At 37.4% G+C, this 27,960-nt stretch overlaps 1 protein-coding gene across 1 annotated transcript; it reads left to right on the top strand.

Annotated features, from left to right (window-relative positions):
* Positions 1–286: 286 nt before the first annotated feature.
* Positions 287–27,960, top strand: HLTF (helicase like transcription factor). The gene is made up of 24 exons (XM_061371517.1): positions 287–581; positions 1,781–1,988; positions 2,558–2,724; positions 3,662–3,795; positions 5,280–5,377; positions 6,113–6,187; positions 6,718–6,909; positions 7,061–7,156; positions 8,004–8,052; positions 9,992–10,079; positions 10,793–10,872; positions 11,814–11,900; positions 12,123–12,220; positions 13,536–13,679; positions 14,568–14,706; positions 15,466–15,601; positions 15,917–16,096; positions 16,532–16,656; positions 17,757–17,935; positions 21,055–21,183; positions 22,798–22,910; positions 23,074–23,254; positions 26,179–26,259; positions 26,992–27,960. The coding sequence occupies exons 1-24, from the start codon at positions 562–564 to the stop codon at positions 27,142–27,144; spliced, it is 2,952 nt and encodes a 983-aa protein (XP_061227501.1). The 5' UTR covers positions 287–561; the 3' UTR covers positions 27,145–27,960.

The raw sequence follows: 27,960 nt of genomic DNA, 5'->3' as shown, positions 1-27,960 counted from the left end.
AAGCACAAAGCTTTCACAGTCATTGTTTACATTACTGGATGTCTGTGGTTAATGCAAGGCCTCCTCCTTCCCGATTCAAGGTCGACATCTGGTTTTTCTACTAGTGTAAGCAAGATTTGATCAACAAACACTTGTCTTTTATCACAAGATGAATTTATGGACAACAGCATTCTGGACAGCCTCATGCTTTGTCCTTTCACGTGGCATCTTTGTAAACTCGTGAGCAGTTTCTTGTCTATAATTTACGGTTAATTAATTGCACGTGGCACACGGACAGAGCCGAGAGCCCCGCAGCGATGGGCGCACAACATGTCCGCTGTGTGGTTCCGGGTCACGGCGACGGCGCTTGCCGCAGGCTGCGCGCCTCCGGAAGAGGCAGGGAAGAAGCGGCTTCGTCCGGCCCGTGGTGCTCTCATTGGTCAACGTCACCGAAGCCCCGGGCTGGCATTAGTGGCTGCTGTTGGGTCTGGTGTGCGGATACACGGCCAGGAGCGGCGGTGGGTGTAGCGTTCTCTGGTTCTGCGGGCCGCGGGAGCCTAGTTGGTGGTGCTGTTAGCGGCTATGTCGTGGAAGAAGCCCAGGTGAGGCGGAGGAGGTGGTGGCGGACGCTGTGACGTGTCGGTGCTGACCCACTTAGCGGCGTGCGCCTCCTTCTGGGGGCCGCTTCGCGCCCTTTCCTGCGAGCGGCGGTCGCGGTGAATTGAAGTGGCTGGCGGAGAGGCTGCGTCTCCGCCACCCTGTGCTTGTTCTGTTTGATGTGCGGTAAGTGCCGGCCCGTACCTGCTGCTTCTGCGTTCTGGCAGGGCTCCCGGAGAGGGGTTCCCCTGGGCATCTTCAGAATGGCTTGTAGTAAACCCCGGCTGGCTCGTCTGCAGTTAGCACAGCAAAGCGTCTTAAACTTTGTGTCTGAGGAAATGGAATGCCGATTGAGCAGTAACTTTAGATATCATCTGCAAAAGAAACCAAAGTTTGCTATGCCAAGCTCTGAGTAGTTAGTGCATGGTATCTCATTGTTTATGTTGGCAGTACTCTTCAATTAATCCAGCAATACAGAAGCGTAGTTTTGCGATCCACCAAACGTCACAATTGTTATGTATCAACCGAAACTTGTATTGAGATTTTATTGTTAAAGTACTCGTGTTAAAAACAGTTGTTAGTATGTCAGTCTTCACTCAGGCACACATTAAATGTGTAGGTAGCTATCTTTCCATCTCTTTACATTAAGTAATGTGAGCTAGTAGATGTATCTGAGCAGCAGAAGGGAAGCCTGGCTAGCTTTGTATTAGAAATACATAGTGTAATTACCTGACCTGCGTTGGAGCAGCTGGTTATCTCTGAAGTTTATTATAAAGCAATAATACACATCAGGTTGTGAAAGTGAGCTTAATAAGTACGTGGAGTTGTTTTAGCATTTCAGTTTTTGTGGCTATAAGCCACACATACAGTTAGGCAGTTACAAACAGGTTTTAAGCCTGTGAGGGAAGGTAGGTTGGAATGCACAGGTGCCATAGTTTGGTGAGTTAAGTTGCCAGCTCTTTATTGTAACTGGTTTAAATTGAGCTATTTGGGATTAGAAAATGGCAGACATTTTCTTCCAATACAAAACTCTTTTATATTTTCGTCATGTTTCCGGGTAAAAATTACGTGAGTAAAGTTGTAAAACTTGGAGTTTATAGGTAGCTGTATATAAAGGTGTAAAATAGTTTACAAGGAAATAAGACCTCTGTTGTTATTGCTATTAAAGTTATTGTCAAATATTCCACACTTTGTCTTTCTGCAGAGATGGTGCTAGAGGATGCTCTCAATGTAACATCTACAGAGAAGAGGGGAACTGTTCCCATTTGTCCTCTTCTGATTTTTCTACCAGTCTTGGGTTGGAAGGCTTCTCTGCAAGTGACACATCTGGAACAGAGGAGGAAACAGACTCAGCTGTCTTGTATGGAACTTTGCGAGGAAGTGTTGTTGGATTACGATACTACACAGGGATTGTAAGTGTGTGATAAGTTATAAAGCAGAATAAAAAGTTGTAAGCTTCAGAAAAAAAATACGTTTAATTAAATTTTAATAATGTGTGGAACTTTTGGCTAAGTATAATTACGATAGATATTTTCTTCTAACTTGCTGTTTTCAACATTCTTCACAGGAAGTACTTAATCTAAAACATTCTGATTCAAAATGTAATTAAGGTAGCAAGCTTTCAACTCTGGTTTTATTTGGTAGCTCTCCTCATCCACATAAGGGAAATGAAAGTGACTGAACACAGGAAGTTAGATAAGTCTTTGAACTGCTTACACTGTCAGAAAGGGATGTTTATTCCCTTATGAAATGTGGTAGGAATTGAAGGAAGTTCTTGCTCTCAGGATTACTTTTGAAATTGCTGATAACTTCTTGGTAGCTCTTCTGTAATGCTTTTTATATTTCGCGTAAATGGTAGCTTGACTGAACAGAATACTATACCAAATTAATCTTTAAGATATTTAAGGCAATGTGTGATATTTCTGCAGATAATTTGCAACTAAGTTAGTGTGTTCTCGTGTTTGTTTTTTTGCTTTGTTAGGTTAATAACAATGAAATGGTTGCACTTCAGAGAGAGCCCAATAATCCTTATGATAAAAATGCAGTGAAAGTGAATAATGTGAATGGAGACCAGGTAGGCCATATAAAAAAAGAACTAGCAGCAGCATTGGCAGGCATTATGGACAACAAACTAGCATTAATTGAAGGGTAAGTGTGAAGATTATGCTTTTGGTTCTGTGAATAATAGAAATGTTCTTGGTTGCTACACTAGCAAATTCTGAGAACTATAACAGTTCTCGTTTGAGAACTCTTGGCAGCTCTTTATAATGTGGAATCAGAACAGTTTGGGCTGGAAGGAACCTTAAAGATCATCTACTTCCAACCCCCCTGCCATGACCAGGGGCACTTTCCACTAGACCAGGTTGCTCAAAGCCCCATCCAACCTGTGCTTGAACACTGCCAGGGATGGGGCAGCCACAACTTCTCTGAGCAGCCTGTTCCAGTGTCTCACCACCCTCATCATGAAGAACTTCCTCATATCTAATCTAAATCTACTCTCTTTCAGCTTGAAGCCATTCCCCTTTGTCCTGCCACTACAGGCCCTTGTTAAAAGTCCCTCTCCAGATTTCTTGTAGGCCCCTTTAGGTACTTGAATGCTGCTCTAAGGTCTCCCTGGAGCCTTTTCTTCTCCAGGTTGAACAATCCTAGCTCTCTCAGCCTGTCTTCATAGGAGAGGTGCTCCAGTCCTTTGATCATGTTTGTGACCTCCTCTGGACTGGCTCTTAACAGATCTGTTATTCTTATGTTTGGGGTCCCAGAGCTGAATGCAGTACTCCAGGTGGGCTCTCATGAGAGTAGAGTAGAGGAATACTTACTAAAGTTTCATGTTTTCAGACTCTTTCATTGAACTACATGCATACAGTTCATCCTTTTCTGTATGTGATAAAATGTAAAGACATTAGAGCAAATTCCTTAGTCGTTGTGGAACTCTTAAATTAACTGCATGTGGTGGTGTGTATTAAAGGTTCATGGAGTATGAGAACTAACACCTATCTGGAACATCTTGCTGAAGAAATAAGGTTTTTATGGAAAAGTAAACACTAAAAAAATTACTGTTGTGTTTTTTTTTCCTGCATTTTATTAGGGTTGTCCCTTACGGAGCAAAAAATGCCTTTACCATGCCTGTACAAATGAGCTTTTGGGGAAGAGAAGAAAACAAGGAAGCAGTGCTAGATCAGCTAAAAAGGCACGGATTTAAATTGGCTCCTCCTCCGAAAGGCAAGTGTTGAAGTTTTGGGTTTGAGTTGTTGGGGTTTTTTTCCTTTTAGAATATTCAGATTGAACTTGCCACTGGTTGGAAGAAATGTTTGAGGGCTTAATTCTTGTCATTATCTTGTCATTCACAAAATGATTTTTTTAACTTAGTTGGGGAATAATGCAGACTCCACAGCTATTGATTTCAAACTTTATAGGACACAAAAATGTACTTCTTACATTTTATGTTACCTGCCAGCAACTGGAGGGACAGTTGAGCAGTCTCAGAAACATACTTGATTCCTTAAGTTCTTTAAAAATCCATAATGATTCCCTGAATTTCTCTAGATTGATTTGGTTTGTATTAAAAAAAAAGAGAAACAACAAAACAGGTCAGATCCTTTCATAAGGAGAGGTTTTCAGGGACACTGCTGCCTTTTAGAAAAGTGCTAGGGCATGAGTGCTACTTGTGAGGTGTGAGCAAATAGAGATGAGATGTCTCTAAACAAATGAGCTTAGCAGACATCATGCTTTGCAGAGCCAGCCTTACACAAAAAGCACCTGTGCTTCTGGAACTAAGCTTTGTTGAAGCAGTGGTAGTCAGGATAAGGATGCAAGCAGAAATAAATGCATGGTGAGGGATAGATCTTGTTTGACATATACTTAGAATTCAGTTTTTAACTTACAGGTTGCATTGCACATAGTTAATTGAAAAAGAGTTTGTAGTTAAAAAAAAAATAAATAAATTGTGTGTACAGTTCTGGTGTCCTCAACATAAAAAGGACATGGATCTGTTGGAACAAGTCCAGAGGAGGGCCGCGAGGATGATCAGGGGACTGGAGCACCTCCCATATGAAGATAGGCCGAGAAAGTTGGGGCTGTTTGGCCTGGAGAAGGCTGTGTGGAGACCTTCCAGTATCTGAAGGGAGCCTCTAAGGATGCTGGGGAGGGACTCTTCATTAGGGACTGTAGTGATAGGACAAGGTGTAACAGGTTAAAACTTAAACAGGGGAAGATTAGATTGGATATAAGGAGGAAGTTCTTTACTGTGAGGGTGGTGAGGCACTGGAATGGGTTGCCCATGGTGTTCAAGGCCAGGTTGGACAGAGCCTTGGGTGGCATGGTTTAGTGTGAGGTGTCCCTGCCCATGGCAGGGGGGTGGTACTAGATGATCTTAAGGTCCTTTCCAACCCTAACTATTCTATGATTATCAGTTGTTGTAATGTCACCAAGTCAGATTTCATGTGACACAATAATATTTAAGAAACATGGTTGCCATCTTGAAGGATCTCAACCTGTAGCTCATTGCCTGTGAGTCTTACAAAGCTTTGTAGAAAGTCTTTGCCCCAGTGAAAGTAAAGAGTAAATTGAGGCTAAGAGAAAGTGAAAGATTCTGTTTTATAGCCCACAGTCTGATCAGCATTGTTACTTAGAAGCCAGTGAAGGCTGGGAATGAGAAGTCATCATATCGTTGTGTTTCAAAATACTGTTCTTTTAATGGCACATAGGTTCAGAATATGATTTTGCATCGAAGTGGATTTCTGGGAGAGCTGGTCCTAGTTACAGTGCCCCAGTTCATGCTGCTGTGCAGTTGACACCTGAACAGGTTTGCATTTCATATTTAAATACGTGGAAGTTGAAATTTAAACACTGGGGCCTTTAATTTTTCATTAACAAAGCAGTTCTAGTGAAGTGGAAGTCTGTTGTCTCCCCCCGCCTTGTCAGTCACCTATCTGGTTTGAAGTCATTTTGAACTTTTGAACTTTTTTCATACTGTGAGGAGACATTTTAGCTGTGACAACCTTGAGTCCCATGTGATTTTGGAAAGCTTTAGTTGTTCAGTAATTTACTTTTTACATTGTTGAGGTGGCGTCTCTGTCGTAATGCTTTACCACATATCAAGTATTTTCCCAAGTGAAAATAAAATCAGACTTCCAGGCTTTTATCTTCAGATTTTTCCAGGGTGATATGTGAAGGATTGGGTGGTGGTTTATTTTTGGTTTTGCTTTTTATTTGCTCTTTCAAATTAGAGTGAAGTATTACTTTAATGAGTGTTGTACAAGGAAGAAAATATATTTAGGCATCCCTTCTTAAGCTCTTGCTTGTATTGGCATGTGATTGTCTTGGAAAAAACTGAACTTCATTTTTATGTATCAGTAGCTAAGAAACATATTCCAGCAAATCAGGTCTAAAGTGAGACCTATCTATAGATCTATCTATATATTTAGACCTATCTATACTGATTACCATATGACAAATAATTTAGTAGTCATTGATTGTTTAGTGAGATTATTTTTAATTGCAATAATTTTAATTGCATTTTTTGTTTTCATTTATACAGCTTAAAAGTGAATTTGACAAATTGTTTGAGGATCTGAAGGAAGATGATAAAACTTGTGAACTGGAAGGAGCGGAGGTATTTCTTAAGCTAGAAACCATTTTATATAAAAATATAAGTACTTAAACATCTAGATGCATGTTTAGCTTTGTCTGGATACAGGAGATGCTTGAATCGGGGTGGGGGGAAAATAGTAGATACAAAGGACTTTATAAAAATTTTTGTTCCAAAAATGGAATGTTACAGTATCACAGTATGCTAGAGATCAGAAGGGACCTCAAAAGATCATCTAGTCCAATCCCCCTGCCGGAGCAGGAACACCTAGATAAGGTTACACAGGAACGTGTCCAGGCGGATTTTGAATGTCTGCAGAGAAGGAGACTCCACAACCTCCCTGTGCAGCCTGTTCCAGTGTTCTGTCACACTCACTGAGAAGTTTCTTCTCAAGTTTAAGTGGAACCTCTTGTGTTCCAGTTTGTACCCATTGCCCCTTGTCCTGTCATTGCTTGCCACTGAGAAGAGCCTGGCTCCATCCTCGTGACACTCCCCCTTTATATATTTATACACGCTAATATGTGAATAGTACATAATATATCTCTAATTTGCAGGCTGTTGCCACACTCTTGCTTCCCCATCAGAAGCAGGCTTTAGCTTGGATGGTTTCACGTGAGAACAGTAATGATTTGCCACCATTTTGGGAAGAGAGAAGTAACTTCTACTATAATACACTTACAAATTTTGCAGAAAAGCAGCGGCCTAAAAATGTTCTTGGAGGAATACTGGCTGATGATATGGGACTGGTAATACTTATGAAGCTCGTTTTGGTTTTTGTTTGTTTTTGCTTTGTTTGGGGGGGTGGAGTCTAAATTCGGAATGTGTGCATGTGTTTCCTGATTGGTTGGGCATTTGGTTCATTCTGTGGAAGATACAACGTTCTTTTCTGTTATGCAGGGTAAAACACTTACTACTATTGCGTTGATTCTCACAAACTTTCAAGATGGCAAGCCTCTTCCTGTTCAAAAGATCTCAAGTGATAAGTTTTATGAGGTGAGATGAAAGTGTTGATATAGTTAATAAAAAAACCCTATGCCTAGTAACTTTCTGTATGGTGAACTTTGTATATGTTTTGTAGAAAATGAATGTTACTTAAGTACTTTAAGAGGAAGAATAGGGTAGATTAATTGAAGGTAGGTGGACTATGCTACTTCAGTGTGTAACTGAGCTGTATACTGTATTATCTTAGGAGTATATGCTTAAGTATCCTTGAAAGAAGAATAAGGAGGAATAAACACTTCTCAGTGTTAAGTTTTATAACTTCTGAAGTTTCTTATAAATTTGTCTAAAAGGCAAATTGTGACTGCACAAATAGACTGTTGTTTGTTTTTTTTTCCTGGGGGTATGCATGCGTAGTTCCTCTGGGGTTTTGAGGAAGTGCCTGTAACAACTAAAATAGCAAGCAGAGGGCCTTGGTGTAAGGCAGATAAATAAATAAATAAATACATCTCTTGGCTTTTATTTTTGCCAAATACTTGAAATGAAGTGAGGAGGGGAAACTACAGTAAGTGAGCTAACACCAGGGTGCAGACTCTTCTTGGGTAGTGCAGTTCACGTGCTTTTTGTTTTTATTAAGACATGATTTTGAAGAAAATGAAGTAAATGAAAGGCTAGGATTAGGTCTTTATTATGCAATATTCTCTGACAGTGCCAATGCTGAGAGTTGTGTTTTGTATAAATACACCTTTTTCAGCACCTTTAAGTGACTGACTGACTTGCCACTGAGTGAGTCTTTCATGATTCAGAGCATGATTAATCACTGGTCAGATTAGTGTAATAATGTTATTGGCATTTTTTCCAGTTGCTACATTAAAGAATAAAAGTTTCCATTCCTCAATAGGAATCTGGTACTAACAGCATGAACAGCGTTGGACGCAGACTATGTAAAGGTGACAGCAAGCTATCAAAAGTCCAGTAATGTTCTCATGATAACTAATGTTATGATCTGGAGTACTCTTAGTCTGTGGTCAGTGCTAATCTTCACAAACTCTTGACAAACGAAGTATCTCAGAAAGGTATTTGAAACATACCCTTAAAGATGCTTCAGTTGACATACGAAAAGATGAGTGCCTTGTGAGAAAGTTGAACCCTGCCAGGAAAGTTACCACATTCCAGAAATGGATTCAGAGTTCCGTTTGCTTTCCTTTTTACTTCCTCATAGGTAAAACAGGAGCACTTACGCATCTGTTAAAATCTTGTTTGTTTAAAAATTAGTAGCTAATTGCAGTTAGCTTCTGTATCAAGGGTTGGTTTTTTTTTATGTATATGTTTTTAAGTAATGAGTGAATGACAAGTGTTTAGAAGGATTTTGTCACACCTGTAGCTTTCAGGTTGTATCAGGAGAATGTACAGATGTATATGAAAAATTGTAATTGCTGTTAGTAAGTTTTGTAGCTCTTCATGCTCTTGAACATGATGAAAGAAACGTATGCGGCTTGAAGTTTTTTTGCAGTTCTCTTCCTCACTGTCCTGTGAAGGAATTTTAATATAGATGCCTTAACTGATAGCACAAGAATCATAAAATGATCAAGGTTGGAAGGGACCTTAAGCTCATCTAGTTCCAACCTCCCTGCCATGGCCAGGGGAACCTTCTGCCAGACCAGGTTGCTCAAGGCCCTGTCCAGCCTAGCCTGGAACACTGCCAGGGATTGAGCATTCCCAGATTCCTTGGGCAGCCTCTTCCAGTGCTTCACCAATCTCACAGTAAAGAAATGTAAAAGTAAGATAACTGAAAAGGACTGATATGGAGAGAACACAGTATGAAGTGCCTCTGGTGAAAGTTATTTTTACCAGTACTCCGGAAAGGAGGAAAAGCAGATTTCCATGAGGTCAATATGAGTGTTTCCAGAAAAAACAGAACCTTTACCAAAACTGAAGAACCTAATAGCATCCAAGTTTTTGTTCTGTTTTGTTTTGTTCCAGAGCATTAAGCATTTTAATGAGTTACTGTTTACAGCAGTGAGGGGAGAGCTTATTTCTCCTATTATTTAATATGGAAAAAGTGATAACATCTTTCAAACCCGTACTACACCCTGCCTCCCATTTCTCATCCTGTTATACATTACATTGGTATCTGTTTATTGAGTCTTTGCAAGGTTTGCCGTCTTCAGGACTGTATTAAATCTGTATTAAAGTTTAAATCTGGAATCAAGCATGAATTCTCTTACCTGAGTTACACCAAAACTCTTTCTGCAAGCACTGGTGCCTTCAGTTTTGAAAGCAGCTCTGTCTTGATATGTTTTCTTTTTTGCTTTTGTTTCTGATCTGCAGAGTTCAGAGGTGATGTTTTGTTCACTACCTGATAAAAGACTCTTAAGAAAACAAACAAAAACCTGCCAAAAACCCCAAATGAAAACAACTCCCTTGGGACAGCCCTAACACCCTGGACATCTGTGATGTTACCACTTTTTTCTGTTAATGTAGCAATTGTTAATTTAGCTTTTGGCAGTGTAGAAATCAGTAAGGTCAAACCTGACTAATTAATGGTTGTTATTAATTAGTAAGGTCATTTAGCATTTAAGACTTCTATGAATAACTTTACTGTTAACAGTGCAATGCTTATATTTGTGTTTTTCTTCTTTAACAGTTTGTTTTTGACCACTTGCAAGCACAGTACATGTTTTATGACTTCATGAATATTTAAGATTGTTTAAAGAGTATTTTTATTTTTCATTTTTTATCACAGTAGCAGTAGCACTTGTCCCTTGCAGAGCTAAGGTTTTAAAAGTTCACAGTTGTTCTTGATTAAGTTGTTTTATGTTAAAGTTGGTTTGATAATTGAGCTTAAGACTATGTATATTTTTCATAAATACCATTTTCTTTATAAAGACTCTAGCAACGTGATGGACCCTGGTGTTTCTAGCATAAAAAAGTTGGAAACTGCTCCTCTGAAGGACTCAAGTTGTCTTCCAAAAAGGTAGATTATTGGAATAATATTTTTGTTGGTTTGATACGTAGATTTTGAGTAAACATAAAGTGATACGTGGTTAATACTAACCATAGCCTGAAATGTGTTCCTGTGTTCTCCTCGCTTTTCAGTATGCTGTAGTTCTGCTTACATTTATCATTAAGTGTTCTGTATCTGTGTTGCACTTTGAAATATATTAAAAAAGCATTTACTTATTCAGCCAGGGTTATGTGACTGCTTGCTTGCATGTCTCCTTCACTAGTAAAGGTGTCTAGTATCATCAGTGTGTGGCATGCTAAAAAAACAGGCTGTGAAATAAATCTTCCTTCTAGTATTAATTGGGTTTTTAGGTCTTTAGAAATACTTTGTAGGCATGCTTCTGACAGGAACAGCCTTGGGCTGATGAAGTTCTGAAACTTACTAACATGTTTGAGCCTTCCCACCACACTAGCCTCTTACAATTGCGGTGAACTTCAGTGATAATCTGTACCACGCTTTATGAGCATCATTCACCCTGCAGCTCCGTGTTCTGTGCTTTCCTTTTTCAAATCCTTAGAATCAGTGAATTTTCAAGTCGTAGTGGTATCTTGTTTGCAATATCAAGTTCATTTGCTCAATGCGCTTGAGATTTAATGTGTAAATTTGAGCAGAAGTAGAGTTGTGGGGTTTCTTTCTCTCTGTATTTTTTTTTTCCGTCTCCTTTCCTAATGATAATACCTTAGTGATAAAGCCAAGAAACCCAGATATTCAGGAAGCAGTGACTTGGGAGAATCTGAAGATTTGCTAGTGCAACAAACCAAAAGTAAGTTGTGAGGAATTTCTTTTTTTATTAGTTGGTTACTGTGACATCTGGTGTCTGTCTTCCTGAAGCCAACCCAAAAAGGATTTCTAATTAACTGGAAAAGGAATTAACTAAACTTGGGGGCTTTGTGCTTTGTCTTTTTGTGTTTTGTTCAACCAGAACTTCTAAGCAGAAAATTTTGGACATTGCTGAACAGGAAGGCAGTATTTTAGTTTCAAGTGTTGTGATCTGTTTCCTTAGCTAAAGGAGAGGTGGTGTAACAAGCTATAAGCAGGGTAAAACAGATGGTGAAAAACTCAATTTATTAAGATTTGTAGAGTTTGACATAGACCTGTTGTCAGGGCACTAGGGTTGGAAAAACGAATTAAAAACTTTTTTTTTTGTTTGTTTTTGTGGGTTATTTTTTGTTTGTTTGTTGATTTTTTTTTTATTTTTTTTTTTGGTGATAAATACCTGAAATGTGGTCTTGAAGAGGCAAGAACACATGTCATTTGTTGAATTAAGTATGAAAAAAAAAGGGGGGCTAATGGCACTCTGGAGGAAGCGGTTAAGGTTAGGTTTAAAATACTGAGTGAAACCTATGCTAAGGTAAACAACTGGTAAACTGCATTCCTCTGAAGACTCATAACCTGAAATAGATGTATAGGATACTATATTTCTGCACATATGCCTCTCAGACTTCAAGGAATATCTAGATCATGCTGTTAGCCATGTGGTTTAGTTTTAGCTAGTCCTGCAAGGAGCAGGGAGCTGGACTTGATGATCCTTATGGGTCCCTTCCAACTCAAGATATTGTACATTACTGTGTAGGAAATATTCTACATTATTGCATAGGAAAGGAAAAGTAATCTGGATAATGGCTTGATGAAACATGTCATAAAAATAAATGCACACATACGTTCTGCATGGTGTGAAAAATCTGTATGTGTTGGGCTTTGCAGTAACTTCCTTTGTTATCCAAGAAGATCCAGGCTTTGCATCTGTTCTTCTACCTCCATCTACTTTAAAAAGACGAACAAAGAGAAAAGGTAATGAAGGAATACAAATAATAGTGTTTTGTAGGTTGTTTTTCTAAGCATAAGTAGTATGCATATGTGACTTAATAAATGAAGCTTATGTCTTTGTAAATAGCTTTGGTGCTGCAGGTGAAGAAATTTAGAAAGGACTTACAGAGAACCATAAATCTGTTGAACTTGTATTTCTGCTTTAGTGAGCTGTTACGCCACTACATACGACTTCTGTTTTCTCAGGTACCACTAGCATTCAGTCAGTTGAGAAGAAATATTCTGGTGATGGCCCCAGAGCAACGCTGATAGTGTGTCCACTGTCTGTCTTAAGCAACTGGATTGTAAGTGCTAAGCCTCCTAAATATGTGTATGTGATGTGTGTTGATTATGATGTAGTAGAAATAGTACTCCCTGTAGTCTCTCATGCTAGGTCATGGTTTTCCTTTTTTATGAAACATCTGCTTTCATGAGAGAGGTTTATTTGATAGAAATTTTAAAAATGGAGTCATATTGTAATGAGAGTGCTGTTCCATGAGTAGCAAGCTCACTTTCTGTTCCCTGGTTTTGACTAGGCAGATTCAGTTTGGCACTTTTGGAACTTGGGTGACTCAACTTCTTAAATCAGATGAAGAAGGTGGAAGAGATGGGTCCTTCTTCGTGCATGCTCAGAATAAAATACTATTGTACTTTATTGATAATGCATGTGACATTAGAGGCGTTTGATTATTGGCACACTGTTCACGATATGTTGGAGTAGGTCTGCTAGGGTGAACAGGCTGCAGGGCCCTTCTGAAGCTCTGTCTCTGCATTGGTCAATTTTTGTTTTATGTTGTTTTCATGACATTTTGAATACAAATATTAAGGGGATCTCTTTAACTTTCAAGTTGTGTTTTATCTGGAAGGTTTTGCTGTCTGTGGTTAGAACATTAGTAAGAAAAGGAAACAATCTTAGATTGTAGGAAAAACACTAAAATAATGTAATTGATAAACATCAAATAATGTAAATAAATAATCTTTTCATCAATTCAAAACCAAATTAGTATTTAAAAAGAAAACTTGAGAATCTGGTGCTTCAGAAATTAAAATTTTGGGGGGTTTTGTTGTCTTTTTTTTTTTTTAATTGTCTGTCAAGATTAGCGTATTCAGAGTGCTTCACAGCACAAATGTAGGGAATATATAATCATTGGTGTTAAAATGAATACTTCAATGATTGTGTTGTCATTTATGTTAAAATGTAGGTCATTAATCCAGTAAGGTTTTGAAAGAATGAACAAAGAGAAGATGAAGGTAGAAAGTGAAAAAGAAACTTAAAAGCTCTTCCATTACAATTTGGGAGGAACAGTGGGGTTTGAAGTGCATATACCATCCAGATGTGAATTAATAGCATACAAAAAGTAGAGCTAGAGTTAACGGAATGTGGTACTGTATCTGTTACTAATGACAGAGGTGACTGCTTCTAGTCCCTCTTTTCACCTCGGGGGAGCAGTAAAAAGAAACCCAAATCCAAATGGCTTTTGTTTATATAAAGTGGATGTAGAATGTCACAGGGCTAGAGGAAGTGTTTTTTTAGCTAAGGAAACTTTAAAAGAATATTATGCTAACAATCATGTAGCTTACAAGTGTCTTTTGTGTGGCTTCTGGCAACTCTTTTTTCAGGACCAGTTTGAACAACACATCCACCAAGATTTTCATGTCAATATTTATATGTATTACGGTTCTGACCGTAGCAGAGACCCGTCGTTTCTTTCAGAACAAGACATTGTACTGACAACATACAACATCTTGGCTACTGATTACGGAGTAAGTAAATAAGAAAAAGTGTTCTTTGAAGACCCCTCACTGTTCAGGACTTCCAGTGTTCAGGCTAATGATGGCAGTATATTCAAGTACTATTCTGGCAGGTAATGAAAAGGTTATAATTGTAGTTTTGCTTTACATACTTTCATACTGGTTTGCTGTGATAACCAAGACAGGGGTTTATATTTTTATTTTATTTTATTAATTTCTTTATTTTTATTTTATTTTAATTTTATCTTCTATTTTTATTTATTTTTTGTTTTTTTAATTATTTTATTTTTTTAATTTCATCTGTAGAGAAAACTATTTGGCTGCAATTATGATAACTTAAGGAGGACACTTTTTAAGGATAGGAAAAAATGGCAAGTATGTAAATCTTCCCAAATCTCAGTGGAGGCTTCCATTTCTGCCTTTTGCCTGTTGCATTCAAAGAATATGGAACATATGAAAACATAGTTACATAGTTTTTGTTGATGTGGGCTGCTGCAGCCAGGTAGCTCATTGCATGAGATGTATTTGTGAAGTCATGATTTTAGAGAAATTCTAGCCTTTTTAAAAGCCTGAAGATTTACATCTTAAAAATTAATTCTATGATACATTTTCTATATCTCTGTGTCTTTGAAGCCTTTCTTTTCAGACTGAGCTGATTTTTGCTGTAGCTAATTCCTCATACTAAGTATGAAAAGACTGGTAACATTTTCCAGGAATCATTAAATCTAAAAGGAGGAATGCCTCATTCATAGTTTTACTCTTCTGTACTGGTAAATCAACAAGGTGTACATAAATATCCTCCAATATTAATTGCGGAATTGTTATATTAATAGCTTGCTTAATCAAAGTTGTGAAAAAGTTTTAATTTTAATGGAAGGTTTAAAAAATACTGTGTTTCAGATGAAAGGCGACAGCCCTTTACACAACGTCACGTGGCTGAGAATTGTGTTGGATGAGGGGCACACTATACGGAATCCAAATGCTCAGCAAACTAAAGCTGCCTTAAATCTGGATGGACACAGAAGATGGGTACTTACAGGTAAAATATTTGATACCAGAGGAAATGCAGTGCAGATTGTCTTAATATAACACCATCTTGTGTTTTCTACTTGGTGATTCCACTTTGCATTTTTCTGGGAGATACTGGGTTAATGTCTGCCTGCTTCAGATTCATTTGGAATGTTCTTGAGCTTGCATTTTTAACATTGTGATTTAGGTGTGTCTTCTTTAAGTTTTTTCATTTTGTTTGCTTGGTTTTATGTGGGTGTTGGGTTTTTGTTTTGTTGGGTTTTTTTGTTTGGGTTTTTTTCATTTTTTTTTTTCAGTTAGACAGATTTTAAAATAACTTTTGATACACAGGTTTGATAGAATTGCAAGGAAAAAGGGACCTATTTACGATCTGGCATGTCATGTCAGTTTAAAAGTTCAGACTTTTACGTACATATTGGAACCTCAGCAGCTTTTGAAATGTAATAGTCATCCTAAAAACTGCCAGGGACCATGCAAGTATATGATCCTTAAATGTAACTTAAAGTATATCATGATTGTGATTGCTGCTGGTGAAGCTGAAATGGAAAAATTAACAGCCAAGTCTCCTAGAGATCTGCACTCATGTATGTAAGAGTTTTGTGATAGTTCAATTAAAAAATACATGTTATACTTAATGACATGTCAGCCTAGTTATAAGAGACCTCGTCCGTGGTGTATGGTTTGAAGAAAGCACTAAACTGTCACTTTTACTAAAATTTGTGTCTTTTTACTGTCTTTGAGGTTTTGCAATCTTTTGTTTTCTGTTTAGGCACTCCTATTCAGAATTCTGTAAAGGATTTGTGGTCACTTATTTCCTTCTTAAAACTGAAGCCTTTTACTGATCGAGAGTGGTGGCACAGAACAATTCAACGTCCAGTCACAATGGGAGTTCCAGGAGGACTTGGGTACGAAGTGTTCCCAAAGGGTTTATGAAAGAGTATGACTAGCAGTGCTTGGGCAATGTGACTAATCAGTGTTTCACGCTTGAAATGCGGTTGGTATCAGTTCTCATTTCAACTTTGTAGTTCTAATTAATATTAAATGATTCAAATTATTTTATATTTCAGATTAATGAATTATATTGTACTGTTAGTCTTGGACTTTGTACAGAACATGTATTTATGCAATAAGCTAGAAAAACAACTGAAAAGCTAGAAAAACAAAACTGAAAATGAAACAACTCCAGCTGGGTAATATGTTGTTGATATATATCTTTTTAGGCGTTTACAGTCTCTGATTAGGAGTATTACCCTTAGAAGAACTAAAACAAGTAAGGTTAAAGGAAAACCTGTTTTGGAGTTACCAGAACGAAAAGTACTCATTCAGTATGTTACACTCACAGAGGAAGAGAGACAAATCTATCAGTCGGTGAAGAAGGAGGGCAAAGCTGCTATTAGCAGGTAAGTAGAAGGCTTTCTTAATTCTGAAGGTTGGATTTTGATACCACAGACTTAGTGTTTTGGAAGTTTTGATTATGTTAGCTCTATTAGCAAAGTGTATCAATTTGTATGCTGTAAACGAAAAATTGCAGATGAGTGTAGCATCTGTTCAGCTCTGAAGAGTAAAGTAGAGGCTATTGCAGAGCTATGTATTAGAATGGGATACTGGCTATGTAAAGAACGGCCTTAAAATTTTTGTGACCATGTGTTAGTGTTTCTTCTACATCAAACATGTTACTGGTAGTCTTTTGTACCTTGTTCAGAAGAGGATTTGAGAAAATTAAAACAGGAAAGTGAAAAATTAGAATATCATTCTAATAGTTACACTTCATCACTTGATGTCATCTGTTACTTCAGGCTGTAGCATTTCACACTAACCATAAAACTTATGTTCAGATTTTTCAGTGAAGGGACTGTACTAGCTCACTATGCTGACATCCTTGGTGTCCTCCTCAGATTGAGGCAGCTTTGTTGTCATCCTCGTCTGTGTATAAATACATCTTCATCTAGTTTTTCAGCTGGTGAGTGAACGCTTTTGGCTCCTCTGTTTTTAAAAGCAGGACTTGCACTTCATATTCAAGAACAGAAACACATTTATTTGTTTTCTAGGCTTTCTAGCTTCAGCCTTTTCAGCTTGAATTATTGAACTTTTAGCTTTGTTACCTTTATTTTTTTCAATACCATATGTTTGAGAAGTGGGTGCCCTAGCACATACTCAAATATGAACAAAGAGGTCCCCTACAGAGCCAAAATGCACAAGGCTTGTTAACGAGCAGTGCATCTGTTGTAATAATTTACAGAAGTGCTTTTACAGTAAATTTTTTTCTTTGCCTCAGGAGAGGAGATGTAGAGGGGCTTTCAGGAATGGCTTGTAGATCGGTAGCTTTTGTCAGCTCTGACTTTGTTATGGCTGTAAGAAAGGGTGAAAGAAGAGTGACATTTTATTTTTGATAAGCCAGAACTGTACAGCTGCATAGTGTTAAAAACTGTGCGTTTGTTTTTCAGAAGCAATATAATCTGTTTGAAATACTCTAAATTTGACAATTCTCAAATTCTATATTTTGAAATATCCTATTTTGAGATGCTATTGGCTATAGGCATAGTTTTTCAGGAAACTGAAAGACCGTGAGATATGGTCAGAATCTTGCTTAGAAGGTTATAATTTATCTTCCTGAAAAATACAGGGTGGAGAAGTGATTGGAAATTGTTCAACAATTATTTAGAAGTTAATTAGTAACTAGTATGATTTGAATTTCTAAAAGAATGAAATAAAGCAATCTTAACCATAAATAATGTCAACTCAATGTTACTACCTGAACAGCTGCCATATGAAAAATGCTTGTTCCCGTTAGGCATTGTGTTGCATATGTGCTTACCACTGTCGAGTTTCTTAGAATTCTAGTTATAATTTTTCCAAGTAAGATTACTCTTCATGTGATTTGAAATTGTAGGTTAGAGTTTTCTGTAGTGCTGGCCAGTTTGTGGGTTTATACGTGGTAGGGTGTATCCTCATTGTGTATAAACTGTCCTAGTTAAATTTCGATTAATAGAACTGTTTAATGTATGCGACCTCAGAGTGTTCCCTGTATAAAAATCTCAAAGTGTCTTTCTATATTTGCAGATAGTAAAACTCCTGAAGAACTGCGTGAGGTATTAGTGAGCAAAATGAAGCTGGTTCTGAGCTCTGGTTCAGATGAAGAATGTGCAGTTTGTTTGGAATCGCTGACTCTTCCTGTGATAACACGCTGTGCACATGTGTTTTGTAGGCCATGTATTTTTGAAGTCATTAGAAGTGAGCAGGTTGGTTGTTCTATGGTTGCAGTTAATTGTAATGGCTATTTGAAAGTGATGAACTGGTATCACCAGAAGGACATCTAGCTATTGTTCCTTTAAATCATACATGAATAGTGTAAGCCTAGTTATCAGCGGAGTTATAAAAACTTGTTGTCCTAAAGTCAAACTACTGAGAGTGGCTTTCAAAATGAACAGTTTTAAGGTTCACCAGTATTTTCAGAGACCTTTTCTCCAGTTCTCACCTTTGTCCCTGAGGTAAAAGTGATGGCAACCAGTGTTGCATTGTATTCTTTCATATGGCTCGATGCTCTTTACTGCTTTTACATGGTGTGATACATGTGTATTTTGTTGTGCCTGAAAGAGACCAAAGTTGTGTATTGGAAGTTGACTATTGAAGTAAAATCATGTATATTCTCTGTATTTCAAGCTGATAACCTTCTGCTGTGAAAGAGCTACCTTGCTAGAGGGCATCTTTATGGCCCTTCTCTGGACTGTCTCCAGAATAAGCTTGTCCATGAGGGTCTTTTGATTGATTTTTTTTTTTGGTTGTTTTTTTTTTAATTTGTTTGGTTTTTAAACATAGTATGTCTTGTGTGCTTCTAAGCTATATTTTTTCTTCTTGTTTGCCTTTTCCTTTCTAGGGCAATCTGATAGTGCAGTAATCTTGACATCAGTATCCAGTGCTGCAGCACTTCCTTTCTGGAATTGTACTCAGCCACAGTAGAGCTGCAAGTGACAGGCTAAATCTAGGTGGTGTTCTCTATTGGAGGTGGCAGGGGACAAATCAGTCCCTGCTTGCGCATAATTAGTCAACCCAACAAGACAAAGTTAGGAAGTGTTACCTATCTGGCATGCAGTTTGACTTTGTTTCGTTGCCAGACATGCAAGGTTCTGATGCAGTTATCCTAGTTGAAAGTCTCTGAGAATTTTGAGGGGAAACTAGTGATGTGAAATTGTTCTCTAAGGAACAGAGAAGAGGCCTTGTTCCAGTGCAGAAGTTCTTGATATGTCTGTAGTAGAGTCAGTGCCCCTACTTAGCCTTCAGGTGTAGTTAGTCATGCAGAGAAATAAATCAGGTTATGATGTGATGGAACCTGGATTACTTGACTGTACAGTCAAGTTATTTACTATGCTTTGCCTGGAAGGCATCTAGGAATCTGCAGAACTAGGACCTTTGTCCAATCCCACATTGTTCCGTAGATTGCTTACATAGTAGTGAAATAGTAGATTCTGCTCTTGAACTGTCATGAGTTTCTAAAGAAGCAATTAAGCTTTTCTTACTTTCAAAATGCTTCCTAATTTAAATCAATTTCCAAGGAAGGTTTTGCAGCTTCCAGCTAAAACACTAACAGACATCTAAATTCCAAAGTTGGGGAATTCACTTTTTTGACATAATAAGTGTCTGTGCTAGTGCTGCATCTCAGTTGGGTAGTTCCTGTGGCTGACTGGTTACAGTGCAACTCTCTCCTATTAAATAGCTCGGGGAAAGTACTTACCACCTTTAAAACAAAGCAAACCACCTTAAAGCATGCTTCCTCCCGCAAAACAGCTTGAGTTCAAAAAGGATTCTGCCAGGCAGTATGCCTGTGGTTTCCATGAGTAATACAAGTGAGAATATTAAGCCATTAGTGAGGCATGGGATGTGAAGCTGCCAGCCCAAAACTGCTGAGTGACAAGTTTAGCCTTTCATTGGTTACAGACTTGGATAACGTTTTATCTTTCCAATGTTAACCTAAAAATATATTCTGAAATTGGAAAAACTTTCTTAGTAGTTAACAGCTTGAAAATTAACACCTTGATTCCAGTCTTTCGTTCCATTTAGCTTCAGAAGGCCTAATGAAGCTGTAAAATCTCTACAGTATTGGTGGGGTTTTTTTTTCCTAGTTGTTGATAGCAAGACAGTTTTTTCACTCTTATATACTTTCACTGCAAGTCTTACGTATTTTTATTGGCACTGTTTAGTTGCATTTTGGGTTTTTGTGTTGGCTTTGACTAGTACTAAATTGGAGAAGGGATGCAAAAAGATGTGTATAACAAACTGAGAAGCTCTGTGAGCACTGTTAGGATTTTTTCTTTTTTTTTAAGATTTATTAAAGTTCATTTATTTTGTCGTGTTATTGGAGGATTTTTTTTGGGTTGCTGGCAAATGGGGAATGGTTCATTTGTAACTACATTTTGGAAACTTCAGGTACATTTGTGTTGAGGTTCTGTCTCTTCAAAGGTTATCTTTTCTTGCTGCAATAAATTCATATATGCAGACTATGACCACCAGCCTCTTTAACTGGCTAGAAGCTCATTCCAGATTAGCAGCTTCCAGTATTCATCTGCTTTGTGAGGTCTGCTTTATAGCCTGTTTAAAGATGCCTTGGTTCTGTGGCCAGATTACTATATAAACCGAGTTAGCTAATTTTAAAAGGTTGCTGTTAGGCAAAAGTTTTTCGTGCTTGTTATTTTTGCTCTGTAAAGTTGTATATTTGCATAGTGTGCGCAGTCTTTGTTAAAGTTTTGTGAGTAGTCTCATGGAAGTCCTGTTGCATAAATTGTAAACTCTGCCTTATCTAGAGTATACTTCAGAGAAAAAAACCCCAAACCTTGGTGTTAAATTATGCCTCATTTCTCATCTGTGTTAGGGAAGAAGAAAAGATACTTTGTGTCTGGCCCTGACAAAGCGTATTTCATCAGACTGCAATTATTTCTGTGCAGGCTTTGAAGAAAAAGGGTTAACAAGATCTTTCTTAGCTACAAAGAATGACTTGTCTTTGAAAGATGGTTTATTTTTTTCTGATATTTTAGTCTTCTCCCCATAGTCCAAATATTTGATTGCTTTAAAATATTTAGCTGCTTATTTCATACATAAATATGGCCAGAAAGACAACCAGTTTTAAGGAAGATTGAGGTTTTTAAAACATGTAATATTTGTGTTACCTGATGTTCTCAGAAATGTTCCTATTGTCATGTCAGAAATGACAAAGCAGTTGTGTTACAAATGAATTCTTGAGGACATTTTTTTTGTTTGTATTAATACCAATAATTTCCTGAAAGGTACTTCTAAAAGTTGATCTTTAGCACTCTAAATAATTTGATTTAATGTGTTTCTCCTAATGTCATTTGGGCTTTTTTTGTAGCCAAATGCCAAATGCCCTCTCTGTAGGAGTGAGCTTCGAGCAGAGCACTTGGTGGAATGTCCCCTGGAAGGGGAAATAGATTCCAGTAATGAAAAGAAGTCTGATCAGGAGTGGATATCCAGTTCAAAGGTACATTTCATATCGTTTTACTTGGCTTTGTTACGGTTTTGTAGAGCACTCTCTAGAATATTTATGTAAATACACTGAACGTACTTTACATATGCATAACCTTATTATTTGAAAATCTTCACAGACTAGTCAGCACAGGAGAAAATATGTAATAACATCTTACCACAAACTTTGCAGCAGGGAAACAAGAGAAAGGAGCACCATTTGTAATTTGATAACGGTCATTGTGCTGTACAGAGATGTGTACTAATTATGTGAGACTTTCAGTTAAAAAAAGCTATTGCTTTGCCTTTTGTTTCTGAAGGTTTCTGTGGGTATAGAACTACTATAGAGTAGAGATTATTCAGCTCTTAATTTGCTTCTAGAAACTAAAAAGCTGCATAAGTCCTTTCTTAAAACTTGCCTAAAGAATATGCATTTTGCTCTAGAGGGCAAAACTAACTGGGCATCGTATGTTCAGTGTAACACTTGTCAGATGAACTAGGGAGATTTTTATTTTGGTTTGCAGACCGGTTTCTCAAGGTCTGTCACATTTTTTGCCCCACCTTCATTGTGCATTCACTGCAAGAAATTAAATCTTTCTGCTTATACCTTGACCTCTTTTTTTTGAGATGGATTTTTCTGAAACGTTTTTTTTTTATTTTTGTTTTAATTTTTATTCTTTCAAAACTTGGCTATAAATTTATTCTCTAAAAATTTTTCTGTGGAGGCCTGAGACCTAATTTAGGACATTGTGCTCTGAAATAAATTTACTTATTTATTTATTAATTTTTATTTTTTGGCTGGTGCAGTTACTTGCCTTCTTTAGTTAGTGGTTCTTTACCTCATCATAGCTAAACCGTACATGAGAAAACTGGCGATGTTCTTTTGCCTCGGATACAATTCAGTGTTCTTTTTGTTCTCATGTTGGTCTCAAGAGTGCTTCTGGTGCCTCCTTGTTCTCTGTCACACCTAGCTAAGGGTCTTGCATAGCTTGTTTGCCTGAATATTCCCAGGGGAAGCCTTTCTTGCTTCCTGAGTAGTGCTAAGTAGAACACTTGCCTCAGGGCTGTACCTTTCTTATCATAGAATCATAGAATAGTTAGGGTTGGAAAGGACCTTAAGATCGACTAGTTCCAACCCCCCTGCCATGGGCAGGGACATCTCGCTCTAAACCATATCACCCAAGGCCTCATCCAACCTGGCCTTGAACACCACCAGGGATGGAGCATTCACAACTTCCCTGGGCAACCCATTCCAGTGCCTCACCACCCTAACAGAAAGGTTAAGCCTTACTTGTCGGAATTCCAGTACTCTCTTCTGACATTTTTATTATTTTTTTTCTTTTGTTATGTCCTGGAGGCAGGGACCTTTCTGACTCCTGACACGGAGAAGTATGTCTGGAGAATGGGTTTGTGAATCCTCTTCCCCAAAGCACTATCAATCACCATTAAAAGTGTTCAACCCTTAGGTTTCTTTGGAAGCTAAAAGAAACCCCACACACAGAATTTAAGATTAATTCATTTAAAAGGTATTGCTGAGCAGTGATTTCTCAGTTGAAACTCATCGAAGCACCTATAGGAGTAGGATCTAACCAAGTCAGAATAAGCTACATAAGTCTTTATTTGATTTCAGATAAATGCTCTCATGCATGCTTTGATAGAACTACGGAGGGATGATCCAGCTGCTAAATGTCTAGTTGTTTCTCAGTTTACAACTTTCCTGTCACTGATAGAAAATCCCTTGAAGTAAGTAGAACAACTGTCATTTTTAATAAACACATTTTTTTAGTGTTTTAGAAAATTTCTCAAAATTAAATTATTTCAATGTAGTGGTTGGCATTTTGATTTTTTTTTCCCTGTTGTTGCAGAAAATTGATTGGTAAACTGAACATTTTTACTTTCTCTTCAGAGAATCAGGGTTTACCTTTACTCGTTTGGATGGGTCAATGGCACAGAAGAAAAGAGTAGAAGCAATTCAGTGTTTCCAAAGCAGCCAAGGAGGATCCCCAACTGTAATGCTTTTGTCTCTGAAAGCAGGTGGAGTTGGATTAAATCTGACAGCAGCTTCCCGAGTGTTTTTAATGGATCCTGTGAGTAACAGGTTGTTAATAATGATCTGGCTTACATATAGGTGAACCTCCTTTTGGTGTTTTCCTAGGAGGTACAAGGAAAGGCCCTGTGAGAATGAATGATACTGATGAGTACCTGTTAAAGGGCAAATAGGGGTTTTCTTAATTTGTTTCCCTGGCACGTTTTTATTCTAACACAGTATTTTTGTGCTGTTATTTACTGTGAATAGAAAGAATATTAGTAGCATTGTTAACAAAGTGCTGTGACAGTGTAGCATTTGATATCTATTCCTTCTCTATTTCTTTGTCTGTCTGACACTTCTGAATGTGTTTTTCTTTTTGTTCTGTTTAATAACTTCAAAAGCCATAAAGTGAAAATTCAGGAACAGTGTGATTATTTTTTTTTTCCTGTGGTACAGTGTAATGCTTCTCTGCTCTAGTCTCGTCTGTTATTTTTGTGCATTTATTTCAGAAATACAGATATGAGTCTGAGGTTACATTTTGTAGTTGTAGGAGACCGAGAAAGATGGTGATACCTAAATTTATGACATTTTTTTCCTTTCGTTAAAGTGCTTGGGAATGCAAAATCATTTGTAAGGAATAAAAATGTAAATTACATTTATTGATAGCAAAATGGTGTTCTTAAATTGTTTTTTTTGTGTCATTGTACAAAACTGAATTTCCCTGTTCACTCTGTACTCCTCTCTCTGATGTCCTGTTTTTTTAGCAGTTGGAAACTGAGACAAATTCTGCAGTTTGTGCACTTCAAAACAAACCAACAAATAATAGTGTAGCATCTGGTTATCCCAGTAATAAAGTACTAGATTGAACATCAGGTTAGTGGTAACAACAGCATAAAGACAAAAGCTTAACAAACTAAAGGAATTAAATATGAGTTAATTAAATCGGGAGCAGTTGCCTTGGAAAAGGTTTCTTATGGATTATAATACATCTTCACAAGTACTGTCTTTGTGTATGTTTCATTCAATAGTTCAGTTGGAAGGGACGTTCAGCACCGCACCACCATCTAGTCCAACTGTTCGGTTGGGGTTTTTTAAGAATTCTCTGAATAAGAAAACTTGTGGGGAGTCCAAGAGAATTTCAGTTTTCTGTGAAGATAATGAGGTGTTATGCATACACTGTCCTGCAGCAAGCAGTTGTAAGAAAATAAGTTAAGCATTGTTGACACTGGCTCATCTACAGTGTATAGTTATATCTCACAAACCACAACCAAATATAATTGGAGCCTTTATACACCTATACCATGGAACAACTCCTCATCCTGCTGTTAACCATCTTATAGTGGTAGCCACCCCATGTGGCAGTGGTTGACTACTTACATTTGATGAAGGGGCAGTGGGACCACATGACCTTTATGGTCTCATGTTTGAATGTTCAGTGCTGAATGAGATGCGGTCATGCATTAGCATTCTTTGAAACGAATGAGCGGCAATAATAGGATTTAAGAAGCAGAAAAACCTCTGGAGCTAGTGGAAAACCACACTTTTTCTACTCAAATTCTGTGGATTTGTTGCAGAACTGTAGCTTAGCGGTCTGCTGACAGGTGGTGTGTCACAGTGCAAGGGAGTAGCATTTACCCAACCGCAGACTATGCCCCTCCCCCCACTTTTTTACAGTGTTTGTTTAAATACAATTGTATCTGCTGAATTCTCACCTTTAGGAAGAAGTACAAACCTCTAATATGAGAGTACCGCAAGTATACAAGTTTCTCTGAGGCTCAAGTTTCTTTATATTTTCCCATGTAAAATACAGTATCCTTTGTATGAGATACTGCAGAAAGGCACAGAGCTGTTTCAGTTCAGTTTTCCTTTGATGAGAGAAGAAGAGCGAGAGTAGCACACTTTGGTCCTACTTGATTACACCAAAAATAGAATGGAACATGCTTGCGCATGATTGGGTTAGCTCTTGCCTCAGGACAACTTCCTACAGTCAGATTAGTATTGGAACAGTTTGCTCTACATAACCAGGAATGTTCATCTTGTAGTGACAGATACATCATTTGTTGTACTTCTGCTCACTATCTTATATTGGAGAAGCAAGACTTGTTTGGCTTCTATCTTGCATCTTGATGTCTTAAGTGGGTTTGGGCATCAGAGGTTCTTAGAATCTAAATAAGTCTTTTTTTTTTGTGCTAGCCTAGTGCTTTTCTTTCCCCCATTCTGTAGAAAGGAGTTGTTAAGAAGAGTTCCTAGGTAACTTTCATTATGTGGGAGACAGGGCAAGGTGAGCCCATTGCATGAGACTTTCTTATCACAGAAAGAATATGATTACATTTTAGCTAGATTTAAATATCTGTTGTGTGACAATGAGTAGCATTATGCCTTTAAATAGAAAAAACATGCTGGAAAAATGCAGTGCAGACCTGGCATTTCCCAAATCCTTATATTTAGTGTTAACATCCTAAGCATAAGTAGGAACAGCTACACTATTATTTTGTGTTCTGCAAGTTCCTTGTTTTAACTATCTTCATGATTATTGCATGTACTAATGGAAGCATACATGGCCTTCCTTTTTTAACGACAAGGGGACTTAGTCTACTGATGAATTAACTGCCTGTGTTCAGCTGGTTTAGGTTTTGTTATCAGGAAAAGAGTACTGAAGCAGTTAGTACATACAGTGTGTATTTCAGAAATAAGATTGTTTTGATGTCTCCTAGACCCCTGACAAACTTAGTTTTTAAAGCATTTGTACGTTTATAAGTTCCTGCTTGTTATGAATATATAACCAGAAGTTCTCAAAGCTTTATTTATATTGGGATACTTAAGTGAGAAATTAGGTTGCGAGTAATTAATCTGCAGGCAGTATTTGTACAAGAGATGGTGGTACTTCCATCATTATCAGATAACTTCCTTGTGATTTTATGTGCATTTTATTATGTATTTTGACCAGTGGTTATTTAACTTGTTCATTATTGCTATTGGTAGGCTTGGAATCCTGCTGCAGAAGACCAGTGTTTTGATAGATGTCACAGGCTGGGTCAGAAGCATAATGTTGTTATAACTAAGGTAAGTTGAGAGATGATCTGTTGGATCAGTGTTCTGATTATGAATAAATAAATAATTTTCAGAAAGCTTTGTTGTACTTTTAAAAGAATTGTGACATCATAATCTCATGAATAAACTCAAAAGTTGTGATTTTTGAAGTGTGGGCTTTGGATTGTAAGATCATATTAAATGTAAGCTACTTGCTACTTCTTGTGAAATAATAACTTTAGAGATCAGATGTCCCTGTTTGGAGCTATTTGGAGTGATTTATATGGGGTAGTATTGCTGCTGCCTGGCCTGGCTGTTAGCTTGTTGTCTTGAAAGTATATAGAATGCTTCTTCTTTCGTCATAGCAGCTCATTCGGCTGCAAAAGAGCAGCTAGCATGTTGCATTAATACCTGGTCACAAAAAACATGGGAAATTGAAGACTGGTTCTCTTCTCATATAAGTAGCAATTAAGGGATAAATATTCTTCCAAGAAGTGTTAAAAAAAAAGGGGTGTGGGGGTGTGTGTTTAAAATACAAAACCTTTTTCTCTGTCTGTACTATTCCCTTTTGTGTTTGCTTCACAAAGTAGTAACAAAATATAAGTGTGCTTTAGGCTCACTCAGCTATGTTTTTCCCCTAAAGTACCTAAATGTCCCATCATAAACATTTAATTAAACACCCCCCCCAAAAAAAAAAACAACCAACAAACAAAACCCCAAACAACAAACCCCAACATTTCAATGGGGCCTTTTTTTGTCTTTCAGTTCATTGTGAAGGATTCAGTGGAGGAAAATATGCTGAAAATTCAGAACAAGAAGAGGGAACTTGCAGCAGGAGCCTTTGCTACCAGAAAGCCTTCAGCAAGTGAAATAAAACAAACCAAAATTAAGGAAATTAAGGCTCTAATTGATTTATAGCTTGAAAATGTGGTAAAATATATTTAATATTGCTCTTCAAGTTGCTCTGTTGTTCTAATTTTGCTGTCTTTGTGGTCAAAACATAAATGCTTCACATAAAATATAAAATCTAATTTTCTCCTAAATGTGAAGTTTAGAAATGCACAAACTTGTTTTGTATTCTTGAAATCTTTCCAGTGTTCACTCCTTTGAAATTTTGCCTATTATGTACAGCACTTAAGAACACATAAAAATGCATGAAACAGAAATGCATATTCGTGCATTCTAATTTGCAAGAATTTCATGTCTTTTTAGAGGTAACTACAGGGTTTGTCCTTCAGATGCAACCCTTAAGAAATGAATTAACTTCTTATTTCAATCTTGGTGTGTTCCTGATACCCAAACAGAGCATCTGGATTGTTTGTTTCAGAATAGGTGATCGCTGACCACTTCAGAAGGAATTCTTATGTTCAAAGATGGTAGTTTAATTCAAAACTCTAAAATATTCTAAATGATACACAGGTGCAGCAGGGGGTTGCTCTGTTGATTACTTTTCAGGGGATAGTGAAAATGAAATACTTAAAATTTGTAAAAATTTCATCATATTTTACTTCCCTTAAGCAGAACTCCACTTATTTTTGTAAAAATAAAGGTTTTATGATTGAACGAAATGCTAGAATCATAGGCTTGTATTGGTAACATGCTTTCTTTTAGTTTCTAGAGACACTTTGAAGAGTAAAACTGTGCTATATGCAAAGCAGAATATGACCCACTCACTTGCCAATGAATCAGTTAGTCCTTGCAGAATAAATTAGTAACTGACAGCTTTCTAACAGT

The sequence above is a fragment of the Neopsephotus bourkii genome, unplaced genomic scaffold (genome assembly GCF_033783945.1).
Source record: "Neopsephotus bourkii isolate Nb327-2 ecotype Australia unplaced genomic scaffold, CSIRO-AGI_Nbou_v1 NB_1574, whole genome shotgun sequence".
In the NCBI taxonomy this organism is placed as follows: domain Eukaryota; kingdom Metazoa; phylum Chordata; class Aves; order Psittaciformes; family Psittacidae; genus Neopsephotus; species Neopsephotus bourkii.
Note: the sequence above shows the minus strand (reverse complement) of the source record. Positions and strands in the feature narration are given on the sequence as shown.

Excerpts from the sequence above, each read along its gene's own strand:
- HLTF (XM_061371517.1), top strand. The coding sequence starts at position 562 with ATGTCGTGGAAGAAGCCCAG. Across the intron at positions 6,188-6,717 it reads GTGAACTGGAAGGAGCGGAG|GCTGTTGCCACACTCTTGCT; the intron begins GTATTTCTTAAG and ends TCTAATTTGCAG. Across the intron at positions 14,707-15,465 it reads CAGAAGATGGGTACTTACAG|GCACTCCTATTCAGAATTCT; the intron begins GTAAAATATTTG and ends TTTTCTGTTTAG.